The sequence below is a fragment of the Pristiophorus japonicus genome, chromosome 5 (genome assembly GCF_044704955.1).
Source record: "Pristiophorus japonicus isolate sPriJap1 chromosome 5, sPriJap1.hap1, whole genome shotgun sequence".
Taxonomy (NCBI): Eukaryota; Metazoa; Chordata; class Chondrichthyes; family Pristiophoridae; genus Pristiophorus; species Pristiophorus japonicus.
The window spans coordinates 60,578,060-60,602,047 of record NC_091981.1 but is presented as its reverse complement, the minus strand read 5'-3'; the positions used below and the strand labels follow the sequence as shown (position 1 = coordinate 60,602,047).

At 51.2% G+C, this 23,988-nt stretch overlaps 1 protein-coding gene across 1 annotated transcript in view; it reads left to right on the top strand.

Annotated features, from left to right (window-relative positions):
* The first annotated feature begins 2,466 nt into the window (after positions 1–2,466).
* Positions 2,467–23,988, top strand: part of LOC139264079 (uncharacterized) — a 59,579-nt gene continuing 38,057 nt past the window's right edge. Inside the window, exons 1-2 of the mRNA XM_070880173.1 lie at positions 2,467–2,598; positions 14,986–15,094. Of these exons, the coding sequence (XP_070736274.1) occupies positions 2,467–2,598; positions 14,986–15,094 (241 nt within the window). The remainder of the gene's footprint in view (positions 2,599–14,985; positions 15,095–23,988) is intronic.

Genomic DNA, 23,988 nt, shown 5'->3' with positions numbered 1-23,988 from the left:
TTAGAAGAATGAGACATGATCTAATTGAAAGATATAAAATTATTAAGGGGCTTGACATGGTAGATGCTGGGAGGATGTTTCGTCTGGCTGGGGATTCTAGATCGAGGGGTCACAGTCTTGGAATAAGGGGTTGGTGATTTAGGACTGAGATGAAGAGAAATGTTTTCACTCAAAGGATTGTGAATCACTGGAATTCTCTACCGCAGAGGGCTGTGGATGGTAAGTTGCTGAGTATATTCAAGACTCTGATCAATAGATTTTTGAATACTAGGGGAACCAAGGGATATGGCTATAATGCGGGTAGGTGGAGTTTAGAAGATCACCCATGGTCTTATTCAATTGCGCTGCAGGCTCAAAGGGCCGAATGGCCTACTCCTGCTCCTATTTTTGTTGTACTAAAATCTTGTACAATAAATAGTTAAAAAGGCTAATGGAATCTTAACCTTTATAACAAGTGGGCTATACTATAAATGGGAGGAAGTTGTGCTATGCTTATACAAAGCCTTGGTTAGGCCATATCTGGAATACTGTGTACAGATCTGGGCACCGCATCTAAGAAAGGGAATATTGGCCTTGGAAGGAGCGCAGCGCAGATTCACCAGAATTTCATCACAGCTCCAAGGGTTAAACTCTGAGGCAAGATTACAAAAATTAGGCTTCTATTCCCTGAAATATAGAAAGTTAAGGGGTGTCTTGATTGTTGTTTTAGGATTTTGAATGAATTTGATACAATAAAGAGAATTTTATTCCTCTAGCACCAGGGGACTTAACTTCAAAATCAGAGCCATTCAGGAGAGAATTTAACAATCACATCTTCACATAAAGGGTGGTTAAAGTGTGGAACTCTCGCCCACAAAAAGCAGTTGATGCCAAATCAATTAATTTTAAATTTGAGATTGATAAATGTTTTTCTAACCAAAGATATTAAGGGATATGAAGCCAAATGTGGGTGGATGGAGCTAGAATACACATTAGCCATGATCTTACTGAACAAGCTCAAGGAGCTGAATGGCCTACTCCTGTGTCTATGTTCCTATGAGGCTATGATTCCCCCTTTCACCAGTGTCCCCCTCTTCTCTGAGCCCCCCACTCCTGACTTCCATTCCCCAATCGTTCTCATCCTCGCCCCAAGCACCAATTCCCAGTCTTACACTCTCTCTCTCTCTCTCTCTCTTTGTCTCTCGAATCCATTCCCCAGGCTTACCTCCCTCCCCTGACTCCCATTTCCTAATCTCCCTCTCTCCCTTAGCTTCCAATCCTATCTCCTAATCTCCCCAACCCCCAATCCCAGGTCCCCTTCTCTCCCCTATTCCCAAGTCCTTTTCCCTTAACCCTCCAAACCCCAGTCTCCTTTTCCCCCTTACCTCCATTCCCTAGACTCCCTCTATCCCCTACGATTCTCCCCAACTCCCACCTCTCCACCCAACTCCCCAGCACCCACCCTGACTTCCAAGACCCCACATGACCCCCGAGTGTCCCCAGCATGCCAGCCAGTCTGAGATCTCTATGGCATGGGGGGGGGGGGGTGGTGTTTGTGGGGGGGGAAATGACGTCACGCAGCCAGACGCTTCTCTGAGTGGCAGCTGGTGATGTCACGGAGCGGGAAGGTTGCTGCTGCAGCAGGAAATTTAAAAAGCGAAGATCACCCGAGCTGCTAACAGCAGCAGCTGGTAGATCCATGCCCCATTCCAGGAGACTCCTTGATAATCTGGATTGTCCTGGTGCCTCCACAAATTAAAGATCAATCTCTGGATCATGCAGTGGGGAAACCCAGGAGAAAGTCGCAGGTCATTAAACAAATTGTTCCTTTTAATTTTCTTTGAATACTGTGTTTATTAGTTATAAAAATATTGAGGATGAGAGTAAAGGCTGTTTGGCTGGCAGTCAAGAAGCATCTTAAGCGGTCATTGTCAGTTGTGGCTCAGTGGGTAGCACTCTAGCCTCTGCCTCAGAAGGTTGTGGATTCAAGTCCCACTCCAGGGACTTGAGCACAAAATTCCAGGCTGACCCTCCAGTGCAGTGCCGAGGGAATGCTACACTGTTGGAGGTGCCGTCTTTCGGATGAGACGTTAAACTGAAGCCTGTCTGCTCTAGGTGGACATAAAAGATCCCATGTCATTATTCGAAGAAGGGCAGAGAGGTGTTATCCCTGTTGGCCTGGCCAATATTTATCCCTCAATCAACATAACAAAACTAGATTATCTGGTCATTATCACATTGCTGTTTGTTGGGGTAAGAGGGAGACTGGGGATTGAAGTTTCCTGTATTACATCAGTGACTACACTTCAAAATCAAAAGTATTTCATTGGCTGTAAAGCGCTTTGAGACGTCTGGGGTGGTGAAAGGCGCTTTTCAATGCAACTGGTAAATGGACGGAGCATCGGGAGATTGACGCGAGGCTTGTGAGCGGTGACGCACGCTCCTTGATGCTTTAACAGGGTTTGCGGAAGCGAGTAATTTTAGTAAATGTGCAGAGCAGTGGGCAGCATTAGCCCAGGAGCCCCGGCAGAAACAGCCGGATTGTCCCGCGGGTCGGAAGTGTTGCTGGCCGCCTGTGAGCGGCGATCGGCGATCGGCGAGCGGCTGTGGTGTGAGCCGGTGAGTTTGGTGGCCGCCTGTGTGTATCAATGCAGCCGGCCATGTACCGTGCGGGGGTTGTGGGCTGACCGGGCTGTCATTCAGTGCATTCGGCTCTTTCCCCGCGAATTGCTGTCGTTCCCCGCTCCTGCCCAAGCCCGCGCTTGGAATTCACTTTCTGAGCAAAAATCGAGCGATGGCTGAAAGAGACAGGGGAGAGCTCACAAATCTCACCTAAAAAGCACTGGGGGGTGGGATTCACCATGCCCACGCAGGTCGGATGGAACTGTAAGATGGCATTGCCCCAATCCTCCAGCCAGCCCACACTCTCCGGGCATGGGGTGCCCGGCGGCCGCGATGTCACAAGAGGTGCTTCGCCACCCGGGGAGTGCTGCTTTCTGCTGGGCGCTGCATTGCAAGTTACATCCACACATGGCAGGATCTGACCAGAGTTGTGAGTGCTTAAAGTTAAACTCCGCTGTCGATTCAATTCCCTGAAACGGATGTTGGAGTGCCATAACACATCTTCACTCTGACACTACGCTTGCAAAGTAATTTCATAGATCAGCTGTAACTGCCGTGGTTATTATGACTCAATGTGGGATAAGTGGTCATTATTCACGACCTTTGTGGGCATATTGTTATTGTATTGAACATAAGAAAACGCTCAAAGATCCCGTAATTGTTTGACTGTAACCATTGCGTGCCTGGCATCTCGTCAAACCTTTCGTTCCCTTTCATTTTCTGTATCTGAAACACATGTATTTGCCTCTTTCATACATTACAACAGTGATTACAGTCAAAAGAATTTCATTGGCTGTAACGTGCTTTGGGATGACCTGAGATTGTGAAAGGTGCTATATGCAGAATCTCTAGCAGAAACCACTCAATCCATACACTTCCGTTTTTTTTTAATTGAGTAGTAGTAGTTGCTGCTGCTGCCAGCCAGAATGTGGATTTGGGCCAAATGGAGTATTGTCTCTTTCACCACTAAATGTATCTGGGAAGGAGATATTTCCTAGCAAATAAAATCACAAAATTCTTATTGGCCACCCAGAACCAGGTTGTCACGGTCCTTTCCATAAAGGTCTGGACCCAGTTTTAGAGTATCCAAGGTTATATAGATTCATCAGCTAATGCTGAGGGGAGAATTCCGGTTGGAGGCTTCCTCCGGACGAACGTCTCTGACCCAAACATTTTTTGTGAAAATACCTGGTGGTCACGGAGGCGTCTTCGATTCCGGTCGGAGGCCTTCATTCGATGCGCAGTGTACGGGGAGATGACTTCCCTGTACGTACGGAAATGCTGGAGTCACAGGGGCCTGGACCACCAATCACTGTCGTGTATTCTCATTGATAATGGAAACTCCGTTTTTACGAGTTCCCATTACTGCCTTCCTAAAACAAGGAACATATTATAAATTAAAAAAACAGAAGAACATAAGAAATAGGAGCAAGGAGTATGACATATGGCCCCTTGAGCCTGCTCTGCCATTTAATACAATTGTGGCTGATCCGATTATGAACTCGGGTCCACTTCCCTGCCCGCTCCCCATAACCCCTTATTCTCTTTATTGGCTAAGAAACTGTCTATTTCTGTCTTTTAAATTTATTCAATGTCCCAGCTTCCACAGATTTACAACCCTCAGAGGAAATGTCTCCTCATCTCAGTTTTATATGGGCGGCCCCTTATTCTAAGATTATGCCCCCTAGTTCAAGTCTCCCCTATCAGTGGAAACTGCATTCATGTTGTCAAGCCCCCTCATAATCTTATACATTTCGATAAGATCACCTCTCATTCTTCTGAATTCCAATGAGTAGAGGCCCAACCTACTCAACCTTTCTTCATAAGTCAACCCCCTCATCTCCGGAATCAACTGAGTGAACCTTCTCTGAACTGCCTCCAAAGCAAGTATATCCTTTCGTAAATATGGAAACCAAAACTGCACGCAGTATTCCAGGTGTGGCCTCACCAATACCCCGTATAATTGTAACAAGACTTCCCTGCTTTTATACTCCATCCCCTTTGCAATAAAGGCCAAGATTCCATTGGCCTTCATGATCACTTGCTGTACCTGCATACTAATCTTTTGTGTTTCATGCACAAATACTCCCAGGTCCTGCTGTACTGCAGCATTTTCAATCTTTCTCAATTTAAATAATAACCTGCCCTTTGATTTTTTTTTCTGCCAAAGTGCATGACCTCACACCTTCCAACATTATACTCCATCTGCCAAATTTTTGCCCACTCACTTAGCCTGTCTACGTCTTTTTGCAGATTTTTTGTGTCCTCCTCGCACATCGCTTTTCCTCCCATCTTTGTACCATCAGCAAACTTGGCTACGTTACACTCGGTCCCTTCTTCCAAGTTAATATAAATTATAAATAGTTGTGGTCCCAGCACTGATCCCTGCGGCACCCCATTAGTTACTGATTGCCAACCAGAGAATGAACCATTTATCCCAACTCTCTGTTCTCTGTTAGTTAGCCAAGCCTCTCTCCATGCTAATATATTACCCCCAACCCCGTGAACTTTTATCTTGTGCAGTAACCTTTTATGTGGCACCTTGTCAAATGTCTTCTGGAAGTCCAAATACACCACATCCACTGGTTCTCCTTTCTCCACCCTTTTTGTTACATCCTCAAAGAATTCCAGAAAATTTGTCAAACATGACTTCCCTTTCATAAATCAATGCTGACTCTGCCTGACCGAACTTTGCTTTTCCAAATGTTCTGCTGCTTCTTTAATAATGGACTCCAACATTTTCCCAAACACAGATGTTAGGCTAACTGGTCTATAGTTTCCTGCTTTTTGTCTGCCTCCTTTTTTAAATAGGGAGGTTACATTTGCAGTTTTCCAATCTGCTGGGACCTCTCCAGAGTACAGGGAATTTTAGTAAATTACAACCAATGCATCCACAATCCCTGCCACTAATTCTCTTAAGACCCTAGGAAGCAAGCCATCAGGTCCAAGGGATTTATCTGCCTTTAGTCCCATTATCTTACTGAGTACCACCACCTTATTGATTGTGATTGTGTTTGCAGTGTATGAATGAAGAGTCTGACCAGATACTTTGAGCTCAAAGTAAAGTGTGACCTTAGTCTTTTATTGCTGGTATCCAGAGTGCCTCTCCAGCCTGCGAGCTCTCCTTGCGTATAGATGCTCCCAAGGGATTGTGGGATCCCTTGGGACTCCAGGGGATGAGCACCCTGGTGGTTAAACAAGGTATTTACAGGTTTACATATATAACAACACTTTCTCCCCTCCCCCCTCCCCCCTGGCCAAAGTCAGTAGTGTAACTATTTACAAGGTGGGGCCTTTCTTTCCCTGCTTGTCTCGGTGCAAATGCTGGTTTTGGTGAATCGTTTGCTGGGCTGCTGTGCAGCTGGCCTTGCTGGGCTACCTGGTGTGGAGAGTCCTGTTGGGCTGCTGTGGGTGACGGGTTCTACTTCGTGGTCAACTGGTGTGTGTGTTGGGGGTTCAAAAAAGGTAGGGTCTAACGTGGGTTGCTCTAGATAGTCTGCGAATTTGAGTTTGGTTTGGTCAAAGTTTTTCCTGTAGATGAGTCCATTTGAAAGTTTGACCCGAAACACCCTACTCCCCTCTTTGGCTACGACAGTGCCGGGAAGCCACTTGGGACCTTGTCCATAGTTCAACAAAAATACAGGATCATTAATCTCAATTTCGCGTGACACATTTACGCTGTAATGATATGTACTTTGTTGAAGCCGCCTGCTCTCTACCTGTTTGTGTAGATCAGGGTGGACTAACTAGAGCCTTGTCTTAAAGTGCCCTTATCATGAGCAGTTCAGCTGATGGAATCCCAGTGAGCGGGTGGGGTCTTGTGCGGTAGCTAAGCAGGACTCTGGGTAGGCGAGTCTGCAGTGAGCCTTCAGTTACCACCTTCAAGTTTTGCTTGATTGTTTGCACTGCTCTCTCTGCCTGACCATTGGATGCTGGTTTGAACTGTTTGATCCCATTGCGGGTCATGAACTCTTTTGAACTCGGCACTGGTGAAACACGGCCTGTTGTCACTCACAAGGACATCAGGCAGGCCGTGCGTGGCAAACATGGCTCACAGACTTTCAGTGGTAGCAGCAGACGTGCTTGCTGACATTATCTCTCATTCAATCCATTTGGAGTACGCATCTACAATCACTCAACATTTTTCCCATGAGCGGGCCTGTATAGTCAACATGGACCCCAGACTACGGTTTGGAGGGCCAAGACCATAAACTTAGTGGCGCCTCCCTGGGTGCATTACTTAACTGAACATGTGTTACATTTGTGCACGCATGACTCTTATGTCCACATCGATATCGGGCCACCACACATGTGATCTGGCTATCACTTTCATGATTACAATGCCTGGTTGGGTACTGTGGAGATCACTAATGAAAGTGTCCCTGCCCTTTTTTGGTACCAATACCTGATTACAGGCAGACTGCCTTCTGTGGCATAAAGACATTTCATGTTTGCGGCGCTGGTACGGCTTGCTTTCTTCCTGCATTTCTAATGGGACACTGGACCAGCTCCCGTGAAGCACACAATTTTTTACTAAGGACAGTAAGGGGTCCTGGCTTGTCCAGGTTCTAATCTGTCGGGCGGTAATGGGTGATTGCGTACTCTCGAATGCTTCCATTACCATAACTAAATCTGTGGGCTGTGCCATTTCCACCCCCGAGGTGGGCAATAGCAGCCTACTGAGAGCATCGGCACAGTTTTCTGTGCCTGGCCTGTGGCGGATGGCGTAGTTGTATGCGGACAATGTCATCGCCCATCTCTGGATGCGGGCCGATGCATTCGTATTTATCCCCTTGCTTTCTGAAAAGAGGGATATCAGTGACTTATGGTCAGTTTCCAATTCAAATTTGAACCCAAACAGATATTGATGCATTTTCTTTACCCCATAAACACATGCTAACGTTTCTTTTTCAATCATGCTGTAGGCTCTCTCAGCCTTAGACAGACTTCTGGATGCATAAGCAACCAGTTGCAATTTCCCAGATTCATTAGCTTGTTGCAATACACACCTGACACCGTATGACGACGCATCACATGCTAGTACCAAACGCTTACATGGATCATACAACACAAGAAATTTGTTTGAGCATAACAATTTTCTTGGCTTTTACCCCATAATCATTCATCTCCTTTTAAGCAGTAAAGTGTGCAGTGGTTCTAACAGTGTGCTGAGACCTGGTAAGAAGTTACCAAAGTAGTTCAGGAGTCCTAGAAACGACCGCAGCTCCGTCACGTTCTGTGGCCTCAGTACGTTCTTGATTGCCTCCATCTTCGAATTGGTAGGCCTAATGCCATCCACCGCGATTCGTCTCCTCAGGAACTCCACTTCAGGCGCCAGGAAAACGCACTTTGAGCGTTTTAACCTGAGCCCCAAGCGATTGAGCCGACTAAGAACCTCCACCAGGTTCTGCAGATGCTCGACGGTGACTCGACCTGTAACCAAGATGTCATCCTGGAAGACCACGGTGCGTGGGACTGACTTCAGTAAGCTTTCCATGTTTCTCTGGAATATCGCTGGGGCTGATCAAATCCTAAATGGGCATCTGTTGTAAATGAAGAGATCTTTGTGCGTGTTGATGCCGGTGAGGCCCTCCGATGATTCCTCCAGCTCCTGCGTCATGCAGCCAAGGTCAAGTCCAGCTTCGTGATCGTCTTTCCTCCCGCCAGTGTCACAGATAGGTCGTCTGCCTTTGGTAGTGTGTATTGATCCTGCAGGGAGAAACGATTGATAGTTACTTTGTAATTACTACAGATTCTGACTGTGCCGTCTCTCTTGAGGACTGGAACAATCGGACAGGCCCACTCGTTGAATTCGATCGGCGAAATGATGCCCTCTCATTGCAGCCGGTCCAGCTTGATCTCCACCCTCTCTCATCATGTATGGTACAGCTCTCTTGTGATGGATGGGTCGCGCCCCCGGAATTGGGTGGATCTGTACTTTTGCAACTTGGAACTTACCGATGCCTGGTTCGAACAGTGAGGGGAAACTTGTTTAGGACCTGGGCACACGAAGTGTCATCGACGGGCGAGAGCGCTCGGACGTTGTCCCAGTTCCAGCGTATCTTCCCCAGCCAGCTCCTGCCAAACAGCATGGGGCCATCGCCCAGTACCACCCAGAGTGCCAACTTGTGCACTCACGTAGGAGACCCTAACCGTAGCACTGCCGATTACAGGAATCAGTTCCTTTTGTATAAGTTCTCAGTTTAGTGCGAATGGGAGTCAGGACTGACCTTGAGGCCTTGCTGCACCATAATTTATCGAAAGTCTATTTGCTCATAATGGATTGGCTCACGCCCGTATCCAGCTCCATTGACACCGGGAGTCCATTTAATTCAAGCTTTAGCATTATCGGGGGACACTTTGTAGTAAATATGTGCACCCCATATACCTCTGCCTCCTCGGTCTGAGGCTCTGGTTTGTCGTGATCTGCCGTGGATCTGTCCTCTGCAACATGGTGGGGGTTTGCAGCTCGCCTGCACATATGTTGGAGGTGTCCCATTGTTCCACAGCCCTTGCAAATGTATCCTTTGAAGTGGCATGAATAGAAACGATGATCACCCCTGCAGCGCCAACAAGGTGTTAATGGCCTAGCATTCATCACCCTTGATGGTGGACTCGGAGACATTTGCGGACATGCAGCTGCAGGCATGTGAGGCCTGCCCTGTATGTTACGATTCGAAAACATTACTTTGTTCATAATACTCGTGCTGAGAGATTTGCTTGGTATTGTCACTGGTGGCGATGAACGCCTGAGCTATTGCTATGGCGTTACTCAAGGTTGGGGTCTCTACAGTCAAGAGTTTGTGAAGTATTATTTCATGGCCAATACCAAGTAGAAAGAAGTCCTTGAGCATGTGCTCCAAATGTCCATCAAATTCGAAATATCCTGCAAGGCGTCTTAGCTCGGCGACATAGCTCACCACTTCTTGGCTTTCAGACCTCTTGCACATGTAGAACCGGTACCTCACCATCAGAACGCTTTCCTTTGGGTTAAGATGCTCCCGGACCAGTGTACACAAATCATCACATGATTTCTATCTGGGTTTCACTGGAGCAAGCAGATTTTTCATGAGGCCATACGTTGGTGCCCCACAAACGGTGAGGAGCATTGCCCTTCGTTTGGCAGCGTTCGCTTCTCCTTCCAGCTTGTTGGCCACAAAGTATTGGTCGAGTCGCTCCACGAAGGTTTCCCAATCATCTCCCTCCGAAAATTTCTCCAGGATGCCCACTGTTCTCTGCATCGTTGCAGTGGGGTTCGTCATTTAGTATCTCGTTGCCAGTTGTAGTGTATGAATGAAGAGTCTGACCAGATACTGTGACCGTAGTCTTTTATTGCAGGTCTCCAGAGTGCCTCTCCAGTCTGTGAGGCCTCCTTAAGTACAGGTGCTCCCAAGGGACTCCAGGGGATGAGTCCTCTGGTGGTTAAACAAGGTATTTACAGGTTTACATATATGTGTTAAGTTCCTGTCCCCAGCCCCCTATAGCCCCTTCACTAATCACTGTTGGGATATTGTTTGTGTCCTCTACCGTAAAGACTGATACAAAATATTTGTTCAGAGTTTCTGTCATCTCCATGTTCCCCATTACTAATTCCCCAGTCTTGTTCTCTAAGGGACCAACATTTACTTTATCCACTCTTTTTTTTTTCCTTTTATATACCTATAGAAACTCTTGCTATCTGTTTTTATATTTCCTGCTAGTTTACTTTCAGTCTATCTTCCCTTTCTTAATCATTTTTTTAGTCATCCTTTGCTGGCTTTTAAAAGCTTCCCAATCTTCTGTCCTCCCACTAGTTTTGGCCACATTGTATGTCCTTGTTTTTAATTGTATACTGTCCTTTATTTCTTTAGTTAGCCACGGATGGCTATCTTTTCTCTTGCACCATTTCCTCCTCACCTAGAATATATTTTTCTTGAGAGTTGTGAAATATCCTTAAATGTACACCACTGTTCATCAACCGTCCTACACTTCAATCTATTTTCCCAGTCCACTTTAGCCAACTCTGCCCTCATACCTTTTATAGTCTTCTTTTATTTAAGCTTAGTACACTGGTTAGAGATCCAACTTTCTCACCCTCCATCTGAATATCAAATTCAACCATGCTATGATCACTCATTCCAAGGGGATCCTTTACTAGGAGATTGTTTATTAATCCTGTCTCATTACACAGGACCAGATCTAAGATAGCCTGCCCTGGTTGGTTCCATTACATACTGCTCCAGGAACCTGTCCCTTATGCACTCTATGAACTCTTCCTCAAGGCTACCCTGACCAATTTGATTTGTCCAATCAATATGGAGGTTAAAATCACCCATGATTATTGCTGTTCCCTTTTTACAAGCCCCCACTATTTCCTGATTTATGCTCCGACCAATAGAGTTGCTACTGTTAGGGGGCCTATATACTACGCCCACCAGTGACTTTGCCCCCTTATTATTCCTTATCGCCACCCAAATTGTATCAACATCCTGATCATTTGAGCCAGTATCGTTTCTCTCTATTGCAGTGATTCCATCCTTTATCAATAGTGCTACCTCGCATCCTTTTTCTTTCTGTCTGTCCTTCCAGATTGTCAAATACCCCAGAATATTTAATTCCCAGCCCTGATCACCTTGCAACCACGTCTCTGTAATGGCTATCAGATCATACCCATTTGTCTCAATTTGTGCCGTCAACTCATCTGTTTTGTTATAAATGCTACATGCATTTAGATAAAGTGCCTTTAAATTTGTTTTTTTACACTTTTTCCTACTTGTTTCTTCTCTCTTTCAAACTTACTTTCTTTTATATTTGCTTTCTAATTCCAGCTTTACTCCTCCCTATTGATTCTATTTTCAGGTTCCCATCCTCCTGCCAAGCTAGTTTAAACCCTCCCCAACAGCACTAGCAAACCCTCTGAGGATATTGGTCCTGGCTCTGTTGAGGTGCAACCCATCCGGCTTGTACAAGTCCCACCTCCCCCAGAAGCGGTGCAAATGCCTCCGGAAACTAAAGCTCTTCCGCCTGCACAATCTCTTCATCCACGTATTCATCTGCTCTATCCTCCAATTTCTGTTCTCACTAGCTCGTAGCACTGGGAGTAATCCAGAGATTACTACCTTTTTTGAGGTCCTCCTTTTTAATCTCTCTCCTAGCTCCCTAAACTCTGCCTGCAGGACCTCATCCCTTTTCCGACCTATGTCATTGGTACCAATGTGAACCATGACCTCTGGCTGTTCACTCTCTCTCTCCCCAGAATGCCCTGCAGCTGCTCAGTGACATCCTTGACCCTGGCACCAGCAAGGCAACATACCATCCTGGAGTCACGTCTGCGGCCGCAGAAACACCTGTCTGCTCCCCCGACTAGTGAATCCCCTACCACTATAGCTCTTCCATTCTTCTTCCTCCCCCCGCAACCCCTGTGCAGCTAAGCCACCCATGGTGCCGTGGACTTGGCTCTTGCTGCACTCCCCAGAGCCACCATCGCCCTCAGCGGTACTCAGAACAGAATACCGGTTGGAGAGCGAGATGGACTCGGAACTCTTCTGCACTGCCTGCCTAGTCCTACTCTTCTTCTGTCCAGAGATCACCCAATTCCTATCTGCCTGCACACTCTTCAGCTGCGGGGTCACCACCTCTCAAAACATGCTATCCACATAGCTCTGTCTCACGGCAGTGACTTCAGCCGGCGCTCAAGCTCCAAATCACGGAGCTCGAATTGGTGCAGCTGGAGACACCTCCTGCACACGTGGTTGTCCTGGCTGTGTGAAGCATCCAGGATTTCCCACATGCCACAGGATGTGCAATCCACGGGACTGAGCTGCCCTGCCATCCCTCTAGTTAGACTCGGAAATATCAAGCAAAAATAAACTCTAAACCTTAGCAAAACACATGCAGCCGCTACTCAGCAAACAGCCGATTTAATTAACTGGTTCTCCTCAGATAATAAAGATCACACATGTTTATTACTTGCAGTTCCTAACTTACAACAATGCCAAAGGTTTCTTAAAGAGTAGAAAAAATACTCACCAATCCACCAGCCAATCACTTACCTGCCTGGCTGTGACATCACACTTCAATTTCGATTCCTTTTAGTTTTTGTCCCTGCAGCAGCTGGCTCCTCCCAACTCTCACTTCCTTTTATCTGGGCCTCTATCTCCCGCTCCTTATATCCCGCTCACATATTTAAAATTAATTGAAATTAAAGTTAATTAGAAAAAAAAATATTTTGGGGAATGTTTTTGTGTTTTAATGGGGTTTAAAATAAACACCTTAATGGACAGGGTTTTTAACACAAAAATGTATGATTTAAATTTAATTTTTATGCTTTAAAACTCTTACGCTGGTAAAAGTAAGCTATACGTCTGCTTTTACTTTGTAAAAGTTTGAAGGACGTTCGCTGGGCAAGAGATGTGCAAATAGCCCACTCTCTCCCGCCCGAACATCCTTCTCCCAGGGATGCGGAGGATCTGTCAATCTTGACACATCAGAAAAGCCAGTTTTTGGCGCATGCACATTGCGCCCCGAAAAACTTTTGCGAGGCCTCGCCGCGTCCGTGCGCACTTCGTACGCAACCGGCAAGGCCGGAATTGTTGGCACATTATTTAGACATGACATAAGACAACTATGACTGCACATCAGGATATGCTTGTTGGATAGGGTTTAGCTGCTTTTTCTTTCAAATTAGTGAGAGAGCTATGTTGACCCTCAATTTTACCAGAACAGGTTGTTCGAACCAGTCTTGTCCATGGTCCAAACCGAAAGAGCAGCTTGCTGCGTCTTTTATAGTGTGGTGGTCTTGAACAAGCTTTACAAACCTCTGGTGCCATATATGGGCACTCCACTTCGTGGGTCGCGGATAGGTCCCAGACCGTGTCTATACAAAGAAAGGCTTGGATTTATATAACGCCTTTCATGACCACTGGATGTCTCAAAGCATTTTACAGCCAATTAAATACTTTTGGAGTGTAGTCACTCTTGTAATGTGGGAAATGCGGCAATTCCCACAAACAGCAATGTAATAATGCCCAGATCATCTGTGTTCGTTGTTTATTGAGGGATAAGTATTGACCAAGACACCATGTGCAGTTTATTCATAATGGGGAAGCCATCTGCTTAGTGACCCTTGATCACCTTTGTTCAGGCATGGGGCTGGGCTTCTCCATTCCCATTTTGCATGCCAATAGCTGGCAGTCGGGTTATCTGCTGATGTCTTGTGGGGCTGTGATTCAGACTCGCTTGGTCTCCGCTGACTCCTGTGCTGGAGCTATCTCCAAACTGCTAGGCCAAGTACAAGAGTCTGGCATAAGAACATAAGAAATAGGAGCAGGAGCAGGCCATTTATCCCCTTGAGCCTGCTCCGCCATTTAATAAGATCATGGCTGATCTCTTCATGGACTCAGCTCCACTTCCCTGCCTGTTCCCTATAACCCTTCATTCCCTTATCGCTCAAAAATCGGTGTATCTCCGCCTTAAATATATTCAATGACCCAGCCGCCACAGCTCTCTGGGGCAGAGAATTCCATAGATTTATAATCCTCTGAGAAGAAATTCCTCCTCATCTCAGTTTTAAATGGGCGGCCCCTTCTGAGACTGTGTCCCCTAGTTTTAGTTTCCCCTGAGTGGGAAAAATCCTCTCTGCATCCACCTTGTCGAGCCCCCTCATTATCTTGTTTCGATAAGATCACCTTTCATTCATTCTTCTGAACACCAATGAGTATAGGCCCAACCTACTCAACCTATCTTCATAAGTCAACCCCCTCATCTCTGGAATCAACCTAGTGAACCTTCTCTGAACAGCCTTCAATGCAAGTATATCCTTCCTTAAATGCGGAGACTAAAACTGTATGCAGTACTCCAGGTGTGGCCTCACCAATACACTGTACAGTTATAGCAGGACTTCTCTGCTTTTACAACTATCCCCCTTGCAATAAAGATCAACATTCCATTTACCTTCCTGATTACTTGCTGTACCTGCATATTAACTTTGTGTTTCATGCACAAGGAAACATGACGGCTCATTTGTGCACGGCAATGTGATGATGCTGGTTGAGGGACAAATATTGGCCAGGAGAACTACCGTGCTCGTTTTTGAACAGTGCCATGGGATTTTTTTATATCCAACTGAGAGGGAAGGTAGGGCTGCGGTTTAACATCTCATCTGAAAGACAGCATCTCCGACAGTGCTGCACTTCCTCTACTGCACTGAGCTGTTAGCCTAGATTTTGTGCTTGGGTCTCTGGAGTAGGATTTGAACCCACAACCTTCTGACTCTGAGGCAAGAGGGCCAACAACTGAGCCACAACTGGTCAATGGAGTCTTCATTCCATAAAACCTGTTGGTCCCTTAACTATTTTTCCTTCATGTTTTCAATCTTTTTGAAATCCTTGTTTCTTTTTCTTCCAGATCCAGCGTGACCCCAGCTTCCTCTGCCTATTGGCGGTGTTTGGTCTGATTGCTATGCATCAGAGTCAGAAGCTGATTTTTTTCATTCTCTTCATGGCTGTGACAACAGGTAGGTGAAGCATTGTGGGGGTGGGGTTTGAGGGCGGGTGGGGGTTCCAATATCCCATGGCTGAAAATTCAAACCGGGTGAGTCCTTTGTGACCTCAGAGGCGATCCGAATTGGAGCAGGATTTGGTAAGATATGGAGCCCTGGAACCTGGCGAGTGTTGTCTGCTTGGCTGTTAATTAGCTCTCCAGACTGTACAAAAATGTAATATATCCAAGAAAGCATTGATTATTCTTGCATGTAGCTGTGCCAGCCAATTACGGAAGCGTTGCAAATTCTTTAACATTATATTTCGGTGTGTGTTTTCCTTATTCCCCTGAAGCCATTGATTCCTTGCTTTAATTTATTCTGCTGGATCAGTGTGTAACACAGCCACATGAAGTCTGTTCCTGGGGTCTGATTGGTGGCCACACCTTGGAACAGCACACTGTGGAGAAAGTTCACATTCTTTTTATGGGCACAACTGCTTTTACGGTATGTGTTGATTACATAAGAACATAAGAAATAAGAGCAGGAGTAGGCCATTTGCCCCCTCGAGCCTGCTCCGCCATTCAGTAAGATCATGCATGATCTGATCCTGGCCTGAACTCCACTTCCCTGCCCACTCCCCATAACCCTTGACTCCCTTATCGTTCAAAACTCTGTCCATCTCCACCTTAAATATATTCAAAGACCCAGCCTCCACAGTTCTGGGGTTGAGAATTCCAAAGATTCATGACCCTCCAGAGACAAAATTCCTCCTCATTTCTGTTTTAATTGGGCAACCCCTTATTCTGAAATGATGCCCCCTAGTTCTAGATTTCCCCCATGAGGGGAAACATTCTCTCTGCATCTACCCTGTCAATCCCCCTCAGAATCTTGTATGTTTCAATAAGATCACCTCTCATTCTTCTAAACTCCAATGAGTATATGCCCAACCTAATTAACCTTTCTTCATATGACAGTTCCTTCATCTCAGGAATCAACCTAGTGAACCTTCTCTGAACTGCCTCCAATGCACTATATCCTTCCTTAAATACGGAGACCAAAACTGTACGTAGTACTCCAAGTGTGGTCTTACCAACACCCTGTACAGTTGCAGCAGGAACTTCCCTACTTTTATACTCCATCTCCCTTGTAATAAAGGCCAACATTCCATTTGTCTTCCTGATTACTTGCTGTATCTGCATGCTAACTTTTTGCGTTTCATGTACAAAAAACCCCAGATCCCTCCGTACTGCAGCATCGCTCCCTATTTAAATAATTTTGCTTTATTTTTCCTACCAAAATTGATAACCTCACATTCTCCCACAGTATAGTCCATCTGCCAATTTTTTACTCACTCACTGAGCCTATCTATAACCCTTTTGTAGCTTCTTTGTATCCTCCTCACAACTTGCTTTCCCACCTATCTTTGTATCATCAACAAATTTGGCTACGTTACACTCGGTCCCTTCAGCCATCATTAATATAAAATGTAAATAGGTGAAGCCCCACCACGGATCCCTGTGGCACCCCTCTCGTTAGTTTGCCAACCTGAAAATGACCCATTTATCCCGACTCTCTGTTTTCTGTTAGTCAATCCTCTATCCACGCTAATATATTACCCCCAATCCCGTGAGCTCTTATCTTGTGCAGCCACCTTTTATGTTGCACCTTATCGAATGCTTTCTGGAAATCCAAATACACGTCAACTACTGGTTCCCCTTTAGCCACTCTGCTCGATACATCCTCAAAGAACTCCAGCAAATTTGTCAAACCTGATTTCCCTTTCATAAAACCATGCTGACTGCTTGACTGCATTATGATTTTCTAAATGTCCTGCTACTACTTCCTTAATGATGAATTCCAGCATTTTCCCAATGACAGATGTTAGGCTAACTGGTCTATAGTTTCCTGCTTTCTCTCTGTCTCCTTTCTTAAATAGGGGTTTTTCAGTAAATTTTGGTAGATTACAACCACTATCTCTGCAGCCACTTCTTTGAAGACCCTAGGATGCAGGCCATCAGGTCCAGGGGACTTGTCCACCTTTAGATCCATTAGTTTGCCTAATACTTTATCTCTAGTGATAGTAATTGTTTTAAGTTTTCTTCTCCTCCTCCCCCCCCCCCCCCTGCAATAGCTCCTTGATTATCAATTATTGGAATGTTTTTAGTGTCTTCTACCATGAAGACCGATACAAAATATTTGTTCAAAGTCTCTACCCTTTCCCTGTTCCCAGTCTAGTTCTCTAAGGGACCAATGTTTACTTTAACCACTCGCTTCCTTTTTATATACCTGTAGAAGCTCTTGTGGTCTGTTTTTTTATATTTCTTGCTAGTTTACACTCATGTGCTTTCTTCTGTCTTTATCATTTTTTTAGTTGTCCTTTGCTGGTTTCTAAAAATGTCCCAATCCTCTGGCCTTCCACTGTTCTTCACAGCATTGTATGCTTTTGTTTTCAATTTGATACCATCCTTTACTTTTAGTCAAGGATGGTTCATCCTTCTCTTAGCGTTTTTTTTTCTTACTGGAATAAATCTTTACTGAGTTATGAAATATCTCCTTAAATGTTTGCCACTGATTTTCTACAGTCTTACCTGTTAATATATTTTCCCAGTCCACTTTAACCAGCTCTGCCTTCATACCTTTTGTAATTACCTTTTATTTAAGTTCAGGACACTAGTTTGAGGCCTAGCTTTCTCACCCTCAAACTGAATTTGAAATTCTACCATGCCATGATTACTCCTTCCAAGATGATTGATTAATCCAGACTGGCTACACACTGCCAGATCTAAAATAGTCTGCTCCCTGGTTGGTTCCACAATGTATTGTTCCAAGAAATCATCCCGCATACACTCTATGAACTCTTCCTCAAGGCTACCTTTGCCAATTTGATTAGTACAATCTATATGAAGATTAAAATCGCCCATGATTATTGCTGTACTGTTCTAACAAGCCTCCACTATTTCTTGATTTATACTCTGCTACAGTGTGGCTCCTGTCTGGCCTGTAGACCACTCCCACCAGTGACCTCGTTCCCTTATTATTTCTTGTCTCCACCCAAACTGATTCTACATCTTGATCTTCTGAGCCAATATAATTTCTCACTACTGCACTGATCTCATCCATTATTAACAGAGCTACCTCACCTCCTTTTCCTTTCTGTCTATCCTTACGAAATGGCAAATAACCCTGAATATTTAGTTCCCAGCCTTGGTCACATTGCAACCATGTCTCTGTAATGGCAATCCGATCATACCCATTAATTTCTATTTATGCCGTCAACTCATCTATCTTAAGAGTGCTTCGTGCGTTCAGATAGATTGCTTTGAATTTTGTCGTGTGTGTGTATACGCTCTGTCTCTCCCGTTACACTCTGGTTATCATTATCACTATCACTACCAAGTACTTTAGCCTTCTACTTTCTCTTTGACTTTTGAAATTTCTGCTCACCGGATCCCTCCGTCCCCAACTATTTAGTTTAAAGCCCTATCTACAGTTCCTTTTATTGTGGCTACTTTTGACTCAAAATAAAACTGTGCATATGTGGTGGTAGTGCATTGTCCGGCAAGGATGACTGCACAACATGGTTGCAGTTATAAACCGCAAGAGAGAGACCGAGAATGATCTGAACTTCCATGATCATGTATTAATTAGGTTCCTACAGTAAAAAATTCAATCAAAGAAAAATCAGTATTTTTAAGTTATTGACAGTGATTTGGCTTAGCACTTTTAATTCAGATCTTGCATTGTCCCCTCATGGAGTTGGAAATATATATGCATAATACAGAATGTGGCAATGTAGTAAATAGTGAGCAGGATAGTAGAAGAGTAGAGGTAGAATGGGATGTGAGTAGAGGTAGCACGAGATAGAATCTTAGAAAAATTACAACACAGAGGAGGCCATTCAGCCCATCGTGTCCATGCCGTTCGAAAAGGAGCTACCCAACCTAATCCCACCTTCCGGCACTAGGTCTGTAGCCCTGTAGATTGCGGCTCTTTGGGCCCAAGTTTCGGGCCCCGCCTAGAACGGCACAGCCCCGACCTGGACGCCCGTTTTTCGCGCCACAAAGTGCGCCAAAATTTTTTTTCCAGATTCTCCGGCTCCCTGCTGGTCCTCTGGCCCTCGGCGCAGCACCGACACGAGCTGTGGGGGGCGGAGCTAGGTCCCTGCGCTGAAAACAGTGCCGGGATCTCTGCACATGCGCGCTACAGTGGGCGCGCATGTGCAGTAGCTCCAGGTGCCCAAAACTGTGTGGGAGGGGCCCAAAGCACGCAGCCCCTCCTCACTGGGGCTGCATGCATAAGGCTCCTCCGTCGCCCAGCTCCTGCTTCCTCCCAACCCGACTCGACTCGACTCGATTCCCGCTCCCTTCCGCCCCCCCCCCCCCCAGGCTGGACCCGACCCGACTCCCGCAACCCCACCGACCGCGACACCGACCCGACTCCCGACCCGACCCAACGCCACCTACCTGTAAATCTGGTGCTGGTGACAGGCCCTGCCCGAAGTCTTGGGCCCGGCCCGTTCAGCCTCTTCCCCCGCCCCCCCCTCCCGTTTAGCCTCTTCACCTTCCCCCCCCCCTCCCGTCTCCTTCCCCCCCCCTCCCGTCTCCTTCCCGTCCCCCCTCCCGTCTCCTTCCCCCCCCCCCTCCCGTCTCCTTCCCCCCCCCCTCCCGTCTCCTTCCCCCCCCCCTCCCGTCTCCTTCCCCCCCCCCCCCGTCTCCTTCCCCCCCCCCTCCCGTCTCCTTCCCCCCCCCCTCCCGTCTCCTTCCCCCCCCCCCTCCCGTCTCCTTCCCCCCCCCTCCCGTCTCCTTCCCCCCCCCCTCCCGTCTCCTTCCCCCCCCCCTCCCGTCTCCTCCCCCCCCCTCCCGTCTCCTTCCCCCCCCTCCCGTCTCCTTCCCCCCCCCTCCCGTCTCCTTCTCCCCCCCCCTCCCGTCTCCTTCCCCCCCCCCTCCCGTCTCCTTCCCCCCCCCTCCCGTCTCCTTCCCCCCCCCCTCCCGTCTCCTTCCCCCCCCCCCCGTCTCCTTCCCCCCCCCCCCCGTCTCCTTTCCCCCCCCCCCGTCTCCTTTCCCCCCCCCGTCTCCTTTCCCCCCCCCGTCTCCTTTCCCCCCCCCGTCTCCTTTCCCCCCCCCCGTCTCCTTTCCCCCCCCCGTCTCCTTCCCCCCCCCCGTCTCCTTCCCCCCCCCCCCGTCTCCTTCCCCCCCCCCCCCGTCTCCTTCCCCCCCCCCCCCGTCTCCTTCCCCCCCCCCCGTCTCCTTTCCCCCCCCCCGTCTCCTTTCCCCCCCCCCCCGTCTCCTTTCCCCCCCCCCCGTCTCCTTTCCCCCCCCCCCGTCTCCTTTCCCCCCCCCCCCGTCTTCTTCCCCCCCCCCTCCTTTCCCCACCACCGCCCCCGTCTCCTTTCCCCACCCCCCCCCGTCTCCTTTCCCCACCCCCCCCCGTCTCCTTTCCCCACCCCCCCCCGTCTCCTTTCCCCACCCCCCCCCCCGTCTCCTTTCCCCACCCCCCCCCCCGTCTCCTTTCCCCACCCCCCCCCCCGTCTCCTTTCCCCACCCCCCCCCGTCTCCTTTCCCCACCCCCCCCCCCCCCCGTCTCCTTTCCCCACCCCCCCCCGTCTCCTTTCCCCACCCCCCCCCGTCTCCTTTCCCCACCCCCCCCCCCCGTCTCCTTTCCCCACCCCCCCCCCCCCGTCTCCTTTCCCCACCCCCCCCCGTCTCCTTTCCCCACCCCCCCCCCTGTCTCCTTTCCCCACCCCCCCCCCCGTCTCCTTTCCCCACCCCCCCCCGTCTCCTTTCCCCCCCCCCCCCCCCCGTCTCCTTTCCCCACCCCCCCCCGTCTCCTTTCCCCACCCCCCCCCCCGTCTCCTTTCCCCACCCCCCCCCCGTCTCCTTTCCCCACCCCCCCCCCCGTCTCCTTTCCCCACCCCCCCCCCCCGTCTCCTTTCCCCACCCCCCCCCCCGTCTCCTTTCCCCACCCCCCCCCCGTCTCCTTTCCCCACCCCCCGTCTCCTTTCCCCACCCCCCCCGTCTCCTTTCCCTCCCCCCCCCGTCTCCTTTCCCTCCCCCCCCCCGTCTCCTTTCTCCCCCCCCCCCCGTCTCCTTTCTCCCCCCCCCCCCCGTCTCCTTTCTCCCCCCCCCCCCGTCTCCTTTCTCCCCCCCCCCCGTCTCCTTTCTCCCCCCCCCCCGTCTCCTTTCTCCCCCCCCCCCCCGTCTCCTTTCTCCCCCCCCGTCTCCTTTCCTCCCCCCCCCGTCTCCTTTCCCTCCCGTCTCCTTTCTCCCCCCACCCCGTCTCCTTTCCCCCCCCCCCCCGTCTCCTCCCCCCCCCATCTCCTTCCCCCCCCCCGTCTCCTTCCCCCCACGCCCCCCCCCCGTCTCCTTCCCGCCCCCCCCCGTCTCCTTCCCGCACCCCCCGTTTCCTTTCCCCCCCCCCGTCTCCTTCCCCCCCCCGTCTCCTTTCCCCCCCCCGTCTCCTTCCCCCCACGCCCCCCCCCCGTCTCCTTCCCGCCCCCCCCCGTCTCCTTCCCGCCCCCCCCGTCTCCTTCCCCCACCCCCCGTTTCCTTCCCCCACCCCGTCTCCTTCCCCCACCCCGTCGCCTTCCCCCCCCCCCCGTCTCCTTCCCCCCCCCCCGTCTCCTTCCCCTCCCCGTCTCCTTCCCCCCCCCCACCCCCCCCGTCTCCTTTCCCCCCCTCCCCCCCCCCCCGTCTCCTTTCCCCCCCTCCCCCCCCCGTCTCCTTTCCCCCCCCTCACCCCCTCCGTCTCCTTTCCCCCCCTCACCCCCCCGTCTCCTTTCCCCCCCTCACCCCCCCGTCTCCTTTCCCCCCCTCACCCCCCCTCCTTTCCCCCCCTCACCCCCCCTCCTTCCCCCCCCCCCCCGTCTCCTTTCCCACCCCCCCCCGTCTCCTTTCCCCACCCCCCCCGTCTCCTTTCCCCACCCCCCCCCGTCTCCTTTCCCCACCCCCCCCCGTCTCCTTTCCCCACCCCCCCCCCCGTCTCCTTTCCCCACCCCCCCCCCGTCTCCTTTCCCCACCCCCCCCCCGTCTCCTTTCCCCACCCCCCCCCCCCGTCTCCTTTCCCCACCCCCCCCGTCTCCTTTCCCCACCCCCCCCCGTCTCCTTTCCCCCCCCCCGTCTCCTTTCCCCCCCCCCGTCTCCTTTCCCCCCCCCCCGTCTCCTTTCCCCCCCCCCGTCTCCTTTCCCCCCCCCCCGTCTCCTTCCCCCCCCCCCGTCTCCTTCCCCCCCCCCCGTCTCCTTCCCCCCCCCCCCGTTTCCTTTCCCCCCCCCCCCGTCTCCTTTCCCCCCCCCCGTCTCCTTTCTCCCCCCCCCCCGTCTCCTTTCTCCCCCCCCCCCGTCTCCTTTCTCCCCCCCCCCCCGTCTCCTTTCTCCACCCCCCCCCGTCTCCTTTCTCCCCCCCCCCCGTCTCCTTTCTCCCCCCCCCCGTCTCCTTTCTCCCCCCCCCCCGTCTCCTTTCTCCCCCCCCCGTCTCCTTTCTCCCCCCCCCCCGTCTCCTTTCTCCCCCCCCCGTCTCCTTTCTCCCCCCCCCGTCTCCTTTCTACACACCCCCCCCGTCTCCTCCCGTCTCCTTTCTCCCCCCACCCCGTCTCCTTCCCCCCCCCCCGTCTCCTCCCCCCCCCCATCTCCTTCCCCCCCCCCGTCTCCTTCCCCCCACGCCCCCCCCCCGTCTCCTTCCCCCCCCCGTCTCCTTCCCCCCCCCCCGTCTCCTTCCCCCCCCCCCCGTTTCCTTTCCCCCCCCCCGTCTCCTTCCCCCCCCCCCGTCTCCTTTCCCCCCCTCCCCCCCGTCTCCTTTCCCCCCCCTCACCCCCCCCCGTCTCCTTTCCCCCCCTCACCCCCCCGTCTCCTTTCCCCCCCTCACCCCCCCTCCTTTCCCCCCCTCACCCCCCCTCCTTTCCCCCCCTCACCCCCCCTCCTTCCCCCCCCCCGTCTCCTTCCCCCCCCGCCCGTCTCCTTCCCCCCCCCCCGTCTCCTTTCCCCCCCCCCGTCTCCTTTCCCCCCCCCCGTCTCCTTTCCCCCCCCCGTCTCCTTTCCCCCCCCCCGTCGCCTTCCCCCCCCCCCGTCGCCTTCCCCCCCCCCCGTCGCCTTCCCCCCCCCCCGTCGCCTTCCCCCCCCCCCGTCGCCTTCCCCCCCCCCCCCCGTCTCCTCCCCCCCCCCGTCTCCTTCCCCCCCCCCGTCTCCTTCCCCCCCCCCCTGTCTCCTTTCCCCCCCCCCCCCGTCTCCTTTCCCCCCCCCATCTCCTTTCCCCCCCCCCCCCCCCGTCTCCTTTCCCCCCCCCGTCTCCTTTCCCCCCCCCCGTCTCCTTTCCCCCCCCCCCCCGTCTCCTTTCCCCACCCCCCCCCGTCTCCTTTCCCCACCCCCCCCCGTCTCCTTTCCCCACCCCCCCCGTCTCCTTTCCCCACCCCCCCCCGTCTCCTTTCCCCACCCCCCCCGTCTCCTTTCCCCACCCCCCCCGTCTCCTTTCCCCACCCCCCCCCCCCCGTCTCCTTTCCCCCCCCCCCCCGTCTCCTTTCCCCCCCCCCCGTCTCCTTTCCCCCCCCCCCGTCTCCTTTCCCCCCCCCCGTCTCCTTCCCCCCCCCCCGTCGCCTTCCCCCCCCCCCCCCGTCTCCTCCCCCCCCCCCCCGTCTCCTTCCCCCCCCCCCCCCGTCTCCTTCCCCCCCCCCCCTGTCTCCTTTCCCCCCCCCCGTCTCCTTTCCCCCCCCCCCGTCTCCTTTTCCCCCCCCCCATCTCCTTTCCGCCCCCCCCCGTCTCCTTTCCCCCCCCCCGTCTCCTTTCCCCCCCCCCGTCTCCTTTCCCCCCCCCCCCCCCGTCTCCTTTCCCCACCCCCCCCCGTCTCCTTTCCCCACCCCCCCCGTCTCCTTTCCCCACCCCCCCCCGTCTCCTTTCCCCACCCCCCCCGTCTCCTTTCCCCACCCCCCATCTCGCGTGTGT